Source organism: Harpia harpyja, chromosome 14, assembly GCF_026419915.1.
Source record: "Harpia harpyja isolate bHarHar1 chromosome 14, bHarHar1 primary haplotype, whole genome shotgun sequence".
Lineage (NCBI taxonomy): Eukaryota > Metazoa > Chordata > Aves > Accipitriformes > Accipitridae > Harpia > Harpia harpyja.
The window spans coordinates 27,551,198-27,567,672 of record NC_068953.1 but is presented as its reverse complement, the minus strand read 5'-3'; the positions used below and the strand labels follow the sequence as shown (position 1 = coordinate 27,567,672).

The 16,475-nt window shown below is 42.1% G+C and overlaps 1 protein-coding gene across 2 annotated transcripts in view; it reads right to left on the bottom strand.

Moving 5' to 3' along the window:
* The window catches only part of CEP152 (centrosomal protein 152), a 33,955-nt gene that overhangs the window by 17,165 nt on the left and 315 nt on the right, over positions 1–16,475 (bottom strand). For both annotated transcript variants that reach the window (XM_052808454.1, XM_052808455.1), the window contains exons 2-11: positions 15,168–15,290; positions 10,463–10,563; positions 10,155–10,221; positions 9,587–9,931; positions 8,922–9,090; positions 8,010–8,150; positions 5,200–5,339; positions 4,708–4,908; positions 3,101–3,248; positions 1,803–1,894 (exon numbers count right to left, since the gene is read on the bottom strand). In XM_052808454.1, coding sequence (XP_052664414.1) covers positions 1,803–1,894; positions 3,101–3,248; positions 4,708–4,908; positions 5,200–5,339; positions 8,010–8,150; positions 8,922–9,090; positions 9,587–9,931; positions 10,155–10,221; positions 10,463–10,563; positions 15,168–15,254 — 1,491 coding nt within the window. In that variant the 5' untranslated portion in view covers positions 15,255–15,290. The remainder of the gene's footprint in view (positions 1–1,802; positions 1,895–3,100; positions 3,249–4,707; positions 4,909–5,199; positions 5,340–8,009; positions 8,151–8,921; positions 9,091–9,586; positions 9,932–10,154; positions 10,222–10,462; positions 10,564–15,167; positions 15,291–16,475) is intronic.

The following is a 16,475-nucleotide window of genomic DNA, read 5'->3' as shown; positions in this document are numbered from 1 at the left end:
TGATAACTCTTCCAAAGAAAACAAATACACAGAGGTATTCTTTCTAAATATAGTTGTATTTAGCTGTATTTACTTGAATCATCTAGCATCACTTTTACTTATTTATACTATCATTTTTTATATCTCTAGCAAAGCATATGCTAGAACTACAGGGGCTACAGGGGTGGCTTCTCTGAGAAGCTGCTAGAAGCTTCCTCTATGTCTGACAGAGCCAATGCCAGCTGGCTCCAAGACAGACCCACCACTGGCCAAGGCCGAGCCCATCAGCGACAATGGTAGTGCCTCTGTGATAATACATTTAAGAAGGGAAGAAAAAGTTGCTGGAGCACAGAAACTGCAGCTGAAGAGAAGAGTGAGAACATGTGAGAGAAACAACTCTGCAGACACCAAGGTCAGTGAAGGATGGCGACGAGGTGCTCCAGGCACCAGCGCAGAGATTCCCCTGCAGCCCGTGGGGAAGACCATGGTGAGGCAGGCTGTCCCCCTGCAGCCCAGGGAGGTCCACAGTGGAGCAGATCTCCACCTGCAGCCCATGGAGGACCCCACGCTGGAGAAGGTGGATGCCCGAAGGAGGCTATGACCCAGTGGGAAGCCCGTGCTGGAGCAGGCTCCCGGCAGGACCTGTGGACCCATGGAGAGAGGAGGCCACACTGGAGCAGGTTTGCTGGCAGGACTTGTGACCCCACGGGGGACCCACGCTGGAACAGTGTGCTCCTGAAGGACTGCAGCCTGTGGAAGGGACCCATGCTGGAGCAGTTCATGAAGAACTGCAGCCCATGGGAAGGACTCACACTGGAGAAGTTCGTGGAGGACTGTCTCCTGTGGGAGGGACCCCACGCTGGAGCAGGGTAAGAGTGTGAAGAGTCCTGCCCCTGAAGAGGAAGGAGCAGCAGAGACAACATGTGATGAACTGACCATAACCCCCATTCCCTGTCCCCCTGCACCACTGGGGGGGGTTAGGCAGAGAATTTGGGAGTGAAGCTGTGCCCAGGAAAAGGGAGGGGTGGGGGAAATGCGTTTTAAGATTTAGTTTTATTTCTCATTACTCTACTCTGGTTTGATTGGCAGTAAATTAAGTTAATTTTCCCCAAGTCGAGTCTGTTTTGCCTGTGACAGTAATTGGTTGAGTGATCCCTCCCTGTCCTTATCTCGACCCACAGCCTTTTGTTATATTTTCTCTCTCCTCTCCAGTTGAGGAGGGAGAGTGATAGAGCAGCTGTGTGGTGCTTAGTTGCCGGCTGGGGTTAAACCACAACATTATTACAGTTCATATATGAATTTAAGTATTATTTCTTTTGCCCTTACTTCTTTCCTGCTGCCCTTGTATAGTAAAAGGGATGACAACAGAAAAGCACATAGCTGGAAAAAACAGCCCATTACTCTAGTACTTATTAGGATTCATAATTTCCAAGATAATAGATTTAAGTCAAATACATAAACTGAATTGGAAAGACTTCCACTCTTTTGCCAGCAAAAGGTAAATTTCAGAACATACCTCCAACTATCCCTATAGCCTAATTAAGTTATGAGATTCCCAGCACATAGAATTTACATTCTTCTTTTTCCATAAGCAGGGTAGATAGACGTATGGTATCAGATTCGTGCTGATACATATGCCCTGCTGTATTTTAATTAAAAAAAAAAAAAAAATCCAACTGAGAGATGAAGTAGTGGGTAGTCTTTTACTAAAAGGAGATTTTATTTGTTGGGAAAACAAGCACGAGTTTCAACTACCAATCTCTTAGCTATAATGCCCGCCCCCTAAAATCAAAACAGTAAAATATTTAATAAAATTAATTAACCTGCAAAGCCTTGTTCATGTTATTGCTTATCATGTGCGCAGACTGAGCTTGTTGCAATTGAAACCGTAACTGATTTGTCTCCTGCATCGAGCCTATTGCAGGAAAAAGAAGAGAGAGAAAGAGCAAGTCATAAATATGCAAGAAAGACTATGCAATCTGAAAAATCTGTGTCCTGGTTTCAGGTGGAATAATGTTAATTTTCTTCTTAGTAGCTGGTATAGTGCTGTGTTTTGGATTTAGGATGAGAATAATGTTGATAACACACTGATGTTTTAGTTGTTGCTAAGCAGTGTTTATACTAAGCCAAGGACTTTTCAGCTTTTCATACTGCTCTGCCAGAAGAGACTGGGAGTGCGCAAGAAACTGGGGCATAGTTGGGACAGCTGACCCAAATGAGCCAAAGGGGTATTCCATACCATTTTACATCATGCCCAGTACATAAACTGGGGGTTGTTGGCCAGGGGGCAATGTGACTCGGGAATTGGCTGAGCATTGGTCAGCGGGTGTTGAGCAATTGTATTGTGCATCATTTGTTTTGTATATTCTATTAGTAGTAGTAGTATTTTCCCTTCCTTTTCTGTCCTATTAAACTGTCTTTATCTCAACCCATGAGTTTTACTTTCCCCACTGGGGGCAGGGAGTGAATGAGCAGCTGCATAGACCTTAATTGCCAGCTGGGGTTAAACCAGGACATTCTGGTAATAAGCATTACTCTGTTCCTATTTCCTTGAGCTCACTAATAGCTACTACATACATTACTATTAAAAGACTTCAATGTGTACAGGTAGGCACAAGCCACATACACAAAGAGCAGAACACTTCACATGCTGTTCCTACTGATATAAGTTTCCAAGAACCAGCCTCCAGCCACAAAAACTATTCTTTCCTCATTGAGATTTGAATTTAGAATGGCAATTCAAGTCCAATGCCTAACACAAAAAGAAGCAGCTTGCTCCCAAAGGCTATTATTTAGTTCAAAACTAAGTTTACACATATGCAGCACAAAATGCATATAAAAATAGTTTAACTGCTGTTGCTTGGGGTTTTGGAGGGGTTTGTTTGTTGGGGGGGCGGGGGGAAGGAGGGTTGTTTTTTATTGTAATTATTTTTTTACACTTCAGTCTAGACTTAACTAAACTTCATTTAAGTCTGACTAATGCCCTGCATAGGAAATGGTCTAGTAGGCATTTAGCTTGACATTGATTCCGTTTCAATAGCAACATAGATGTGCAGTTTCATACTTCAAAAAACTGGAGCTGTTTCTGCAAGGAAAGATAAGGTATGAGTAAAAGGCTGACCTGTTTGCAGTAAATTTGCACATTGCTTTTGACTTTCTTCTAGGCTTCTTGTCAGTCGATTTATTATTTCAGTTTTTTCACATTTGGTTTCTTCCAGCATTTTTTCAAGTTGCTTAACATACTCTCCCAGATTTTTGCAAAGCTCTTTCTAGGAAGAGAGATTATTTTTACTCACGTTACAAACATCTAGCCATCTAGGACAGTTTTGGATATAGAAGAAGTCAATACATACAAGACACAGGAGAAAAAGAATCAATCTGATACCTAAAGGGTAGAGGCCAGCTAAATCAATCACAGATCAAATGCTATCTTTGGCTGACAAGTCATCTCTTACACCATCAAAGTTAAGTTTTCACTAGGAGACAGTAAGTATACTCATACATAAACATACACGAATGTGAACTGGTTTGTACTTCCTAGAGCAGTTAGCTTTCAGCATGTCAGATTATCCCCTGTAATAAATCACATCTAGTTAGTCTACTGCAGAAAAATCAAGTCTTCACGTTATTTATATTAAGCCTGAGCTTAACTCAATTAGTTTATTTCAATTGAGCTTAAGCCAAGCTAGCAAGTTCCAACAGTCTGTAAAAGAGGAACTGTAGCTTTTGCACATGACACACAAAGTAGACCTTCATATGACATTACTTAGAGTTACCTACACAGACCCAGAAGGCACAGTACCTTGTCTTCACACCTTTTGACTTTCCTATTTTCTCTCAGAAACAGGAGACGTCTCTCTAAATACCCCAAACATACTACCATAAAAAACTTTTTTTGCAGTAGAGACAAAGCTATGTAAGCTTTGTTGTGGTACTAATAGACAGAAATTTAGCAGTGCGTTCTTGTTTACAAGCAAGTGCTAGTTACCTTTTCAAACATACAACCCATTTATTTTTATACATATTTATGTTGAGACAAGAATTACAGACCTAGAATTAAAGAAATTTAATTCTATTTCCTTTATGTGAAATAAGAGGACAATTTATTAAGGCCTGCCTAGACTACATTGCTTGAATATTTCTAATAGTGTAATGGACGCTTACGACATGTCAGGCAGAACAATTTTAATAAGCTCTATAACCATGTGACCCAATCTATACCAAACTCCATCTTCAAGCCAGCATTCCCCTCCCCTTTCTCCTTTTAAATCTGTACTTCTAAAATATAGTGACTATTCAGTGGTTAGTCATCCTTGATCGTTTTGAAACTGAACCTTGACGATGGACTGTTTAATAACAGTTTTTCTTGCAGCAAAAATATCACATCATTTCTTACTTCTTTTCTTTCCCAGATTTATTTGCTGGTACTCTTTCGAAAGAGATTATGCACAGAATGAAAGTTCAGGAGAGAAACAATTAATTCTTGCATCCTCTGCATCTGCTATGTACAAACTCACAATTTAAGCTCACAACTGCCTGGAGATGTTTATAAAAACATACCACATAAGCGACATAATATTGAGACTTTTGTAGAATTTCCTTTCCATTTGCTTAGCAGCTTCCAGAAGGAATTATGAGAATTATAGGTCAAGAAGGGCAGTTTAGGAAACATGGGGAGTTCTACAGCCTCTACAGTACAGTACTCAGCATCCTGAAATAATTTCTCACCTGCTCTCGGAGTGCAGATTTTGTAGTATCAAGTTTCTGCTCTAATGATAATACTTGCTTTTCATACTTCTGCTTGAGTGCCGAAATAACGGCCTCATGTTGTTCTCTGGCTCGTTGAAGGGCATCTGATCGCTGAAGTTCTAACAGCTGCTTCTGCATGCTTTCCATGGCTACCTCTGCCACTTTTGATTGCTTCAATATCTGTAGGAACAGTATTAGAGTAGCTCCCAGTTACATATATTTTACTTTTGCTCCAATATTCTGTATGTCAGTTCAGTTTTTTTGTGCAAAAGTTGCTAAGAGTCCTCAGGTAATGCCTGGATTTTAATACAAATTATTTTCCACCAATGCATCCTATTTATTTATCATATATTCAGCTTCTGCAATGATCATGAACAGTGTTTCAAGAAACTAGCACTTATGTTTAATGCAAATGCACCACAAATGTAACTGTAGAGATCTTCTACAACAGTTTGAAAATATTTATAGTACCTGCTCCTCATTGGTAGTAAGAGTCTGAATTTGAGTTTCAAGGGCCTTTATTTGACCTTCAAGATGCATTTCCCGTTCCTTTCCATTCTGATAGAGTTTTTGAGATTCATGAAGACTAACAGCCAAACCATCCTTTTCATCTTAAGAAAGAGACATAATAATTGTGAGACAAACATGGCCAGCCACCCAACAACTTCACGGAACATGACTGTTCAGTATCCCTGCTCTACAGAACCACTTGCTATGAGACCTTTGTCTCGTACTGTGGGCAACAAGCAGAAGACAGAACAAAAACATTGTCATTCTCCATCCAGTAACTACTTCCTTGCTCTGGCAGCTGGAAGCACTCTGATATATTGTACCTTCAGAACCCTAGTGGAAACAAGCCCCATTCTGTCAGCGCTAGGAACTAGCATCATCCCTTACACCATTTAAGGGGAGAAACAAAATAATTCCCCCAGAGGAATAGCCAAAACACAGCAAAATGCTTGACAGCTGAAGTTTTTGCTCTTCTTTGCTCCTTTTGCATTCTAAAAATTATATTCTTAATTCTCTAAGCTCACAACTTTTTTGTCTGTTCCTATAAAAAAAAGAAGACCAAGACAACCACCAGTCTACCCTACAGCTTTGATCATTTTGGAAGAGCTTCTCTCTACATACAGTCCAGGAAATGGCTTGTTAAACAAGACAGCACAACACCCCACCCCCAACCCCCAATTTTTTCATAGATGTACACTTCTCCTATTGGGGTTTGGGTTTTTTTCTTCTTTGTACTTTTACACACTACTTTGGCAAACTTCTCACTTTTCTGTAAAATTTTAGTGCCTGGTACATGGGTACTCTGGAATACAATGGTGGTCTTCAGAATGCAGTAAAAGTTAAGACAGTCATGCAGTAAAAGTTAAGACAGTCATGCAGTCAGGCACCAATCCAGAGAATTTTCTTTAGAACAATGTTGGGGGGAGAGGGTTAGGTCCACATAATCCCAAATCAAGTTTATAAATATGATCAATACCTGGAGAGATACTACCTAAGTCAAAGTCTCAGATTAAAAAGTTGCTAGATATGACACTGTTCCACATGACAACCTTGTCTCTAAATTGGAGAGACATGGATTTGACCAACGGACCACTTGGTGGATAAGGAACTGGCTGGATGGTCACACTCAAAGAGTTGTGGTCAACAGCTTGACATCCAAGTGGAATGCAGTGACGAGTGGCATTCCTCAGGGGTTGGTACTGGGACCGCTGCCATTTAACATCTTTGTCGACAGCAGGGACAGTAGGATTCAGTGCACCCTCAGCAAGTTTGCTGATGACACCAAGCTGTATGGTGTGGTCGACATGCTGGAGGGAAGGGATGCCATCCAGAGGGACCCTGACAAGCTTGAGACGTGGGCCTGTGCAAACCTCATGAAGTTCAACAAGGCCAAGTGCACGGTCCTGCACATGGGTCAGGGCAATCCCAAGCACAAATACAGGCTGGGCGGTGAGTGGATTGAGAGCAGCTGTGAGGAGACTTGGGCATATTGGTTGACAAGAAGTTCAACATGACTCAGCAATGGTCATCTGCAGCCCAGAAAGCCAACCGTATCCCGGGCTGCATCAAAAGAATTGTGACCAGCAGGTCAAGGGAGGTGATTCTTCCCCTCTACTCCGTTCTTGTGAGACCCCACCTGGAGTACTGCATTCAGCTCTGGAGCCCCCAACATAACAACACGGACCTGTTGGACTGAGTCCAGGGGAGGGCCATAAAGATGATCAGAGGGCTGGAGCACCTCTGCTATGAAGACAGGCTGAGAGAGTTCGGGTTGTTCAGCCTGGAGAAGAGAAGGCTCCAGGGAGACCTTATAGCAGCCTTCCAGTACCTAAAGGGGGCCTACAAGAAAGCCAGAGAGGGACTTTTTACAAGGGCAGGCAGTGATAGGACAAAGGCTAATGGCTTTAAACTGAAAGAGGGTAGGTTTAGATTAGATGTAAGGAAGAACCTCTCCACTGTGAGGGTCATGAGGCACTGGAACAGGTTTCCCAGAGAGGTTGTGGATGCCTGTCCTGGTTTCAGCTGGGATAGAGTTAACTGTCTTCCTAGTAGCTGGTACAGTGCTATGTTCTGAGTTCAGTATGCGAAGAATGTTGATAACACTGATGTCTTCAGTTGTTGCTCAGTAGTGTTTAGTCTAAAGTCAAGGATTTTTCAGCTTCTCATGCCCAGCCAGCGAGAAAGCTGGAGGGGCACAAGAAGTTGGCACAGGACACAGCCAGGGCACCTGACCCAAACTGGCCAACGGGGTATTCCATACCATGGGACGTCCCATCCAGTATAGGAACGGGGAAGTGGGGGCGGGGAATCGCCGCTCGGGGGGACTGGCTGGGTGTTGGTCGGCGGGTGGTGAGCAATTGCACTGCGCATCATTTGTACATTCCAATCCTTTCATTATTACTGTTGTCATTTTATTAGTGTTATCATTATCATTATTAGTTTCTTCTTTTCTGTTCTATTAAACCGTTCTTATCTCAACCCACAGGTTTTGCTTCTTTTCCCGATTTTCTCTGCCATCCCACTGGGTGGGGGGGAGTGAGTGAGCGGCTGCGTGGTGTTTAGTTGCTGGCTGGGGTTAAACCACGACAATGCCCCATCCCTGGAAGTGTTCAAGGCCAGGTTGGATGGGGCTTTGAGCAACGTGGTCTAGTGGAAGGCGTCCCTGCCCATGGCAGGGGGGTTGGAACTGGATGATCTTTAAGGTCCCTTCCAACCCAAACCATTCTATGATTCTATGAATAAAATCTAAAAATCGGTACAAAACATTTTACCTTTGACCATTGAAAGCTGATGATTCAAGTACCTAATCTGCTGTGCACTCTTTTCTAGCTTTTCATTAAGTTCTTCCAGTTGTCTTTCCCTCGCTTTATTTAGAACTTGAAGTTGAAGAATCTGCATACTTTCTGAAGAATCTGCCAAATTTCAAACAGCACACAGACAAGTCAGCACAGTCAACTAACCAAGAAAGTCATCCTCGTAAGTAATTCCTGCCCCAAGATACTTCTTTCGCACACTGCCAAATTCACTGTTAGTTCACAAAATTGCATCATTTTTTAATCCAGGTTTGATTCACATCACATGAGTTGCTCTGGGAGCAATGGCTGAAGGATTGTAGGAATTACAAACGCAATTCAAACCTAACAGCAAGCCCAGATAAAGGTTTACATGCTATGAATTCACACACAGTCTTGGGGCAACAACAAATGTTCAAGATGTCTAACAAGCAAAGTAGTTCTGTCATTTGAAGTGTACCTAACAGAAAAGCCCAGTGTGGCATCAAGCAAAGCATGTTTCCTAAGGCATAGCAAGTCATTATTTTCCTATATTATAAACAAGACAAAGTGCCAGCTAGACTTGATATCAAGCCATCAGAAATTATTTCATTCACAGCCTCACTAGTCAAAACTACATTTTTAATAGCCTGAAACTCAAATACCCTGATCAAAAAGAGCCAATTTCTAGATAAAGTGGGGAAAAAACCCACAACCAACCAAAACACAAAGCAAAAACAAAATTAGGGCTATTCCAGTGTAAGCTTAGAGCAAAATAAAACATCATATACATCAACATACTTTTAGTTGTTCTCTTACTAAAAATCTACTGAAATCAACACGTTTTCCGTTGCTGATTTCCAGTGGACTTATCACATAAGTTTATTTCAAGTCTAAAGAGCAAACACTTACTGTCATCATTGCCCAAGAATTCATGCTGCAAATCTTCAAACACTTCATTTTTTCTTGTTCCTTCTTGGATTACTGGAATTTCTTGATGAATGCCATTTTGGTATGGTTTATAAGTTACTTTGTAAGATTCTGGCGATTGGCCGCTGACAACATCAGACGCAACAAATTGCTGTTGTGACAATATATACACAAGAGGAAATAAATTAAAACTACAACTGTAGTCTTGCTCGATGAAAATATTTTTCATTTTACAGGTTGACATTAAGAAGAGCTCTAGAAGCTCTTCACTTTCAGGCTCCAATCCAACACACCATTTAAGTGTGATAGAAATTTTCATGAAAGCTTCCACTTTAGGAGAGCGGTGAAGTGTCAACTTCAATAGAGTAAGCACACATTTAAGTGAATCACATTCATTCTACCTCATGGAATTCTACCTAGCCAACAAAAGCAAAAAAAAAAAAAAAACAAAACCAAAATCATAACTTGCACATATGAAAATCCAATTATTTAACACTTCATTGTTTTAAACAGACTACAGAAGCCTCCCATCACTGTTTAAACTGATAAAAAGAGACTGAAAGCATTTAGAAATATAACTACTAATAGTTAAAGACCCGTGAAAATTTTCTAAAAGAGACAGAAAAATGCATCAGCTTCTGCAGTACCTTAAGATGTTCCTTTGGAGCATCTGGAAAATTTATTATTTTACTTTGCAGATTGTTAAATTCTGGTTTATGGCCATTTGTATATGGCCTGAAGTTTTCAGGAAGATGATACACATTTTTCTGTTGGTAGCAACTTGGAGCATTAAACCCATCTCTACCAAGATACACATCATCAGGATCCTCTTGACCACTCTGGCCACAGTAATCATCTTTAACGTCATATAAATGTTTCTTCTCTTCATCGTTATGTAGGCCATTCCAATTCTTTCCATGTTTTTCAACATGATCATTCTGCTGGTCACACAAGAATTGTTCAGGGTACAGATTTTGTCCTTGTTCATAACCCTATGAATGGATAAGAGGTTTAGAATTGCTCTCTCAAAACTCAGATTTCCCCCCACCTCCCTTTTTCTGGTGTTACTAGCCCGCAAGTTAGAAATACCTCAAACGAATAGCAAAACATGTCACCTAAATGAGAAGTATTTCTCTAATTAATTTAAATAATATTTAGCATGTTATTATGAACAAGCAGTTCCTACTAATTACATCGCTGCTCATACAAGCTTACATTTTGAGGATCGCTTATCAATGGATGATCATTCCACCTTCCATCATGCTTCCCAGACTCATGTGATCTAGAGAAAGACAAGCGGCTTAACTATGTACTTATAACTTCAGGAAAAAAACAAAACAAAGCATCTCTTCATTAAATTCAGTGGCATCTAGTTTGTTTCTCATGGAACACAAACCATACTGCAAACTGCACTGTAGCTCCCCTTTTTACCTGGATTGCTTTTACACACGTTGCCAGCTGAGAATTTGCTCTATTCTCACAAGCACAACATAACTAATAAAAAATGGTGCAAAATGCCTTACTGCTGCTCAGTCTCATGAATGCTACAGTCCGAATAGCTGGAGAGCTGGTCTCCACTGTCCTCCAGCATATCATGGGGAAGGTCTGTCAATAGTTGTTGCAACTGAAACAGAAGAAACAACATTCATTATATGCTTTTCAAAAGAATGCATACAAGTTCAGTCCAAAGAGAGAGACAGGTGAAATAGGCCACTTGCACAAAATCCTGTTTTTCTTCCTCCAAGGAAAAGTTCACAACACAGGAATTCAGAGAAACTTATACCACAGAATGCTTAATAGGCTAGAGTACCAATCAAATGATTTTTCTGGCAAGCTCTTGTTAAGAAAAGAGCTGTGCCAAAAAGATGTAAGGGAAATGCCACCAGATAGACATGTCCCAGGACAGACTACTTTTGAAGAATGATCTGCAAACTAATCATGCCAAGGTTCATCCTCCCTAAATTCCAGGCAAGAGAGGTACTGGACATTCAAAACATGCTCTTTCTGAGGAGTCTGGACTGAAATCCAGGTAAGAACTTGCCAGTCAGTGTTACTAGATGCAAGAAGTCATCACTGCAATGATTAGTGTCTGCTCATGTGTTCAGATGAAGTCACCAAGACACTGGACATGAACAGAGAAAAATACCACCACTTCTAATTCAGGAAATAGCTAGTTGTGCCACAAAAAAAAAAAACACCCAAAAAAACAAACAACCCCCCCCCCAAAACCAACAACAAAAAAACCCCACAAAAAACACGCCCACACAACCAAAACACACCTGAACTTACTTCTCGTAATGATTCCCATATAGAATGTACCTCTTCCTCCTATTTTCAGAGAGGCTTTGATATGGGGCCACATATTGGACTTCTTGCAGATCTGAGCTATGCGCTCTCTTTTTCTTATTAGGTGACTTGAGAACTACACAATATATTCAGAGTTATTACATGCAGCTTCTGAACCCTAACCCTGTTTTTCTCCAAACACTCAAAGCATGTGTTAATAAGAGCAGAAACATTAGCTGCCCCATGCTAAATACCTTATTAGCTTTTCTTTGTTAAAAAACCAAACACACAAAAAAACCCTACCATCTACAAAAAGTTTATCTTAAAGATATCATGTTTTCTCAGATGCTATTTTAGATGCTCTCTAACACCAAAGGATAGGCGAGAAGTTAAGGACAACTTTTCTAAATGTCTACAGGACAACAGAGCACCAAAAGATTGTTCCTAGAAATTCAATAGTGGCATGAAGAAGTTTCCCTATCGTTAGAGCATTCTCTAGATTTATTATATCTCAGCTCCAGGAAGCAGGAAAGGCAAGGCAGCATCATTCACTGAAGATCCCCTTTCCTTTGCCCTGCTTGCAACCAAGGACATACTCAAGCACCATATGTTTCGCTGGTCTTGCACTGCTTTGGAAACTTAAAGTCAACAGAAAGCAGTGCATACACAGTTCACAAAACATCATCATTGGAGTTCATATTTAAACTGAACTCAGCCTACCAGGTTAGCTAGCACAGAACTCCAGATGTGGGTATGGGTTACTCAATTCTCAAGTTAGTGTCAAAGTACACTCCTACCAGTAGATCTCTCCAATTTTCAACAAAAAACCCCACCCAATTTCCTGTAGCAGAAAACTTAAAACTAATGCAGAAAGTCTCAGATTATGTCTTGACCACGGAACATAGCAGAGCCTGTGTTTTAGCCTCCTTTTAGCAGGCTAAGTGTCACATCCCCCTGAAATATCTATATGTACAGTTTTGTGGACCCCACCTTGCCCCAGTTCAAACATGCATGACCTATAAGGACTATTGCTAACTTACTCCAAAGAGGCTGCTTTGTGCCCATTGTCTCTTGTCCTGTCACTGGGCACCACTAAAAAGAGCCTGGCTCCATTGCCTTTACATCCTCCCTTCAGGTGTTTATACACATTGATTAGATTCCTCCTGAACCCTCTGTTCTCCATGCTAAACAGTCCCAGATCTTCCAGCCTCTCCTTACAGAGAAGTTCAGAGCGTTGAGGGGAACATGATATAATCCTATTTATGCACACTCTCGCTCACCCACTGTAATAACCCTACAATTATTTCACTACTTGTTCTCCTGCACAAGCACAACATTCTCTATCTGGGTAGAAAGTTTTGGAACAGACATCAGATTCTGTACAATGTTTGCAATAGCATTTTTCCAAGTTGTACAGCTATTGTTCTACTACACATTTTTCTGAACATTTGTCTCTGCATTACCTACACTCTAGACAGTGATCCCTGAAGTATATATTGCGGACATTACCTGACATGAACATGATGTTAGATCATACAGAGAGAAAATTAGAAAGGCGAAAGCTGAGCTAGAACTAAATCTGGCCACTATCGTAAGGGACAACAAAAAATGTTTTTACAAATACGTTAACAGTAAAAAGAATCCCAAGGAGAATATCTATCCTTTAATGGATACAGAAGGGAATGTAGCAACCAGTGATGAGGAAAAGGCCGAGGTACTTAATGCCTTCTTTGCCTCAGTCTTTAATAGTGAGTCCAGTCATCCTCAGGGTACTCCACCCCATGAGCTGGAAGGTAAGGATGAAGAGCATAACATACCCCCCTTAATCCAGGAGGAATTAGTTAGGGACCTGCTACGCCATCTGGACACTCACAAATCTATGGGACCTGATGGGATCCATCCAAGAGTACTGAGGGAACTGGCAGAGGTCCTTGCCAAGCCACTCTCTATCATCTATCAGCATTCCTGGTCAACAGGGGAGGTCCCAGAGGACTGGAGGCTTGCCAATGTGACTCCCATTTATAAGAAGGGTCGGAGGGAGGATCCAGGGAACTACAGGCCTGTCAGCCTGACCTCGGTACCGGGAAAGATTATGGAACGGTTTGTTTTGAAAGCACTCACATGGCAAGTCCAGGATAAGAGGGGGATCAGGCCCAGTCAGCATGGGTTTACGAAAGGCAGGTCCTGCTTGACCAACCTGATCTCCTTCTATGACCAGGTGACCCACCTAGTGGATGAGGGAAAGGCTGTCGATGTTATTTTCCTAGACTTCAGCAAGGCCTTTGACACTGTCTCTCATGGCATACTCCTTGAGAAGCTGGCGTCTCATGGCCTGGATAAGTGCACTATTCACTGGGTGAAAAACTGGCTGGATGGCCGAGCCCAGAGGGTAGTGGTGAATGGGGTGAAATCCAGTTGGCGGTGGGTCACGAGTGGTGTTCCCCAGGGCTCGGTGTTGGGCCCTGTTCTGTTTAATATCTTTATTGATGATTTGGATGAGGGGATCGAGTGCACCCTCAGCAAGTTTGCAGACAACACCAAGTTGGGAGGCAGGGTCGATCTGCTTGAAGGTAGGGAGGCTCTACAAAGAGATTTGGACAGGCTGGATCGATGGGCTGAGGCCAATTGTATGAAGTTTAACAAGGCCAAGTGCCGGGTCCTGCACTTCGGTCACGGCAACCCCATGCAGCGCTACAGGCTTGGGGAAGAGTGGCTGGAAAGCTGCCCGGCAGAGAAAGACCTGGGGGTGCTGGTTGATAGCCGGCTGAATATGAGCCAGCAGTGTGCCCAGGTGGCCAAGAAGGCCAATCGCATCCTGGCCTGCATCAGGAACAGTGTGGAGAGCAGGAACAGGGAGGTGGTTGTTCCCCTGTACTCGGCACTGGTGAGGCCGCACCTCGAGTACTGTGTTCAGTTTTGGGCCCCTCACTACAAGACAGACATTGAGCTGCTGGAGCGTGTCCAGAGAAGGGCAACCAAGTTGGTGAGGGGCCTTGAGCACAAGTCTTATGAGGAGCGGCTGAGGGATCTGGGATTGTTCAGTCTAGAAAAGAGGAGGCTGAGGGGAGATCTTATCGCTCTCTACAACTACCTGAAAGGGGGTTGTAGCGAGGTGGGTGTTGGTCTCTTCTGTCAGGTGGCTGGAGATAGGACAAGAGGAAATGGCCTCAAGTTGAGGCAAGGGAGATTTAGGTTAGATATTAGGAAAAATTTTTTTACTGAGGGGGTTGTCAAACATTGGAATGGGCTGCCCAGGGAAGTGGTTGATTCACCATCCCTGGAGGTATTAAAAAAGCGAGTGGACAGCGTACTCCAGGGCATGGTTTAGGGGGCATGGTTAATGGTTGGACTCGATGATCTTGAAGGTCTTTTCCAACCGAAATGATTCTATGATTTACCACCCTGTAAGGAACCATTATGCACATTCACGTTAAACACATATTTTGCCAATTCTCTTTATGAAACAAAAAGAACAGAAACATCCAAAGTATTTCAACTCCAAAGAAATCCCAAAACTTTTGAATATATTTTTCTAGAGATTAAAGTATGTAATTTATAATCAGAATTTTTAAAATGGCTCATTCTTTTCTAAGTTAACCAAACTTTCAAGTGTAAGAGACCTGTCGCTTTCTAAGTATTTGTAATAAGTAAAAAGATGTCAAGAAATACAAAATGTAGGTGACACCAGGGTCTTCCATTTGATCTACTGCATAGGCACAGAGTAACAGTCTTCCAGCCACTACATATGACACTGCAAGGCTCTTAAGACACAGCATCTCACTATCTCTTTACTTTTATGTCACTCTTGCAAAGCACAGTCTGCACTCCCTTTTGCTCTTAACAAAGACAGCATAAACCAATTTTTTTTATTTAAAAAAAAAAAACACTTAAAAGAGAGAAATGGGAAGAAACTAGATACACAAGCCTTCAGAGTAAATTCACCTCTTGTTCTCTTGCATAATCCTCTTGGTCATAGTCTTCATCTTCATGTTGAGTTTGTAGAGCTCCACTGTCAAAGTCAAGGGACATTGTTTTCTAACAATGTTTTTGAGTATCCAGCAAAACCTATTGCAAGACAGGAAAACATCATACATGAGTAAAAGCGTGGGGTGAACCAAAAAGTACCACCCTCACTTCCTGAATTAAGTAGCCAAACACACACAAAAATATCACTTTTGAAACAGACATTGCACATTACCTATCTCATCACTTGAGCTCAGTATATCCAATGCTACTTGTTTCTAAAAATTTAGCACTTAAAACAGATTATTTGGGCTTTTCATACGCTGACATTATTAAATCATTGAAGTTCACTTACAACCCGACATTATTTTCTTCAAGTTCTAACACCATATGTTATACAGTGTGATATATATTGACAGTTACATCCACTTTTAAATCTTGCTTCATTTACTTCTAGATAATAACTATATTTTGTACTAAATACTGAAAGTACGCTGCTGCTTGCATATTTGGATAATAGATCCGATAGGAAAAATAAGAAAAGTATCATGGAAATAGGAAAACTATCATGTCAGTTCCAAGTTTAACTGCTTAAAGAAGAGACTCAGATTCCCGAGGACTTGTCTACACTGAGCAGCAAGTTCATAGCAAGCTGTAGTGTGTAAGTGCTGGCCCACATTTGGTTGCAAGACAAGTTACTTCCTGATGAAGAGACACTCCTGACAGGCAGTTATGAACTAGAAATGGTTGATTAATATGTTACAGAATGGCACATTCTTTGGGCATACAGGCGTAGCACATGCTGAAGTCTTCACTCAGTATAAAGTAAGCTTTACAAGAGCATTATTACCAAGTTAAAAGACATAATGTGTTACTTCATTATGTTTAATGTCACTGATATTCAAGGCAAGTCTCCAATACAGTTAGCAGGAGTCCTAACACCGCGAGTACCTGTCTCTGTGCACCCCCTAAAATACCAGCTTCCACGGTGTGACCGCCTGCAACACCTCTCACAGAACTATGCTACAGCAGCTCAGCCGTCTTCCCCCCAGACCCGCATCGGCTGTAAACGACCACCTGCCCTCCCGACGTCCGCCCTCTCCTCTTTCCTTAAAGCCCTTCCCAACCCCAGGAGCTGAGGCACCGGACGAAGGGACACGGCCCCGTTTCGCTGCCTCACGGCCCGCAAGAGCCGCCGTCAGTCACGGAGAGCTGGGGGGGGGAGGGCGGGGGGCGGGCCGAGGAGCGCGCGCCGCCACAGGGCGCGGGGGGCGAGCCCGCCAGCCG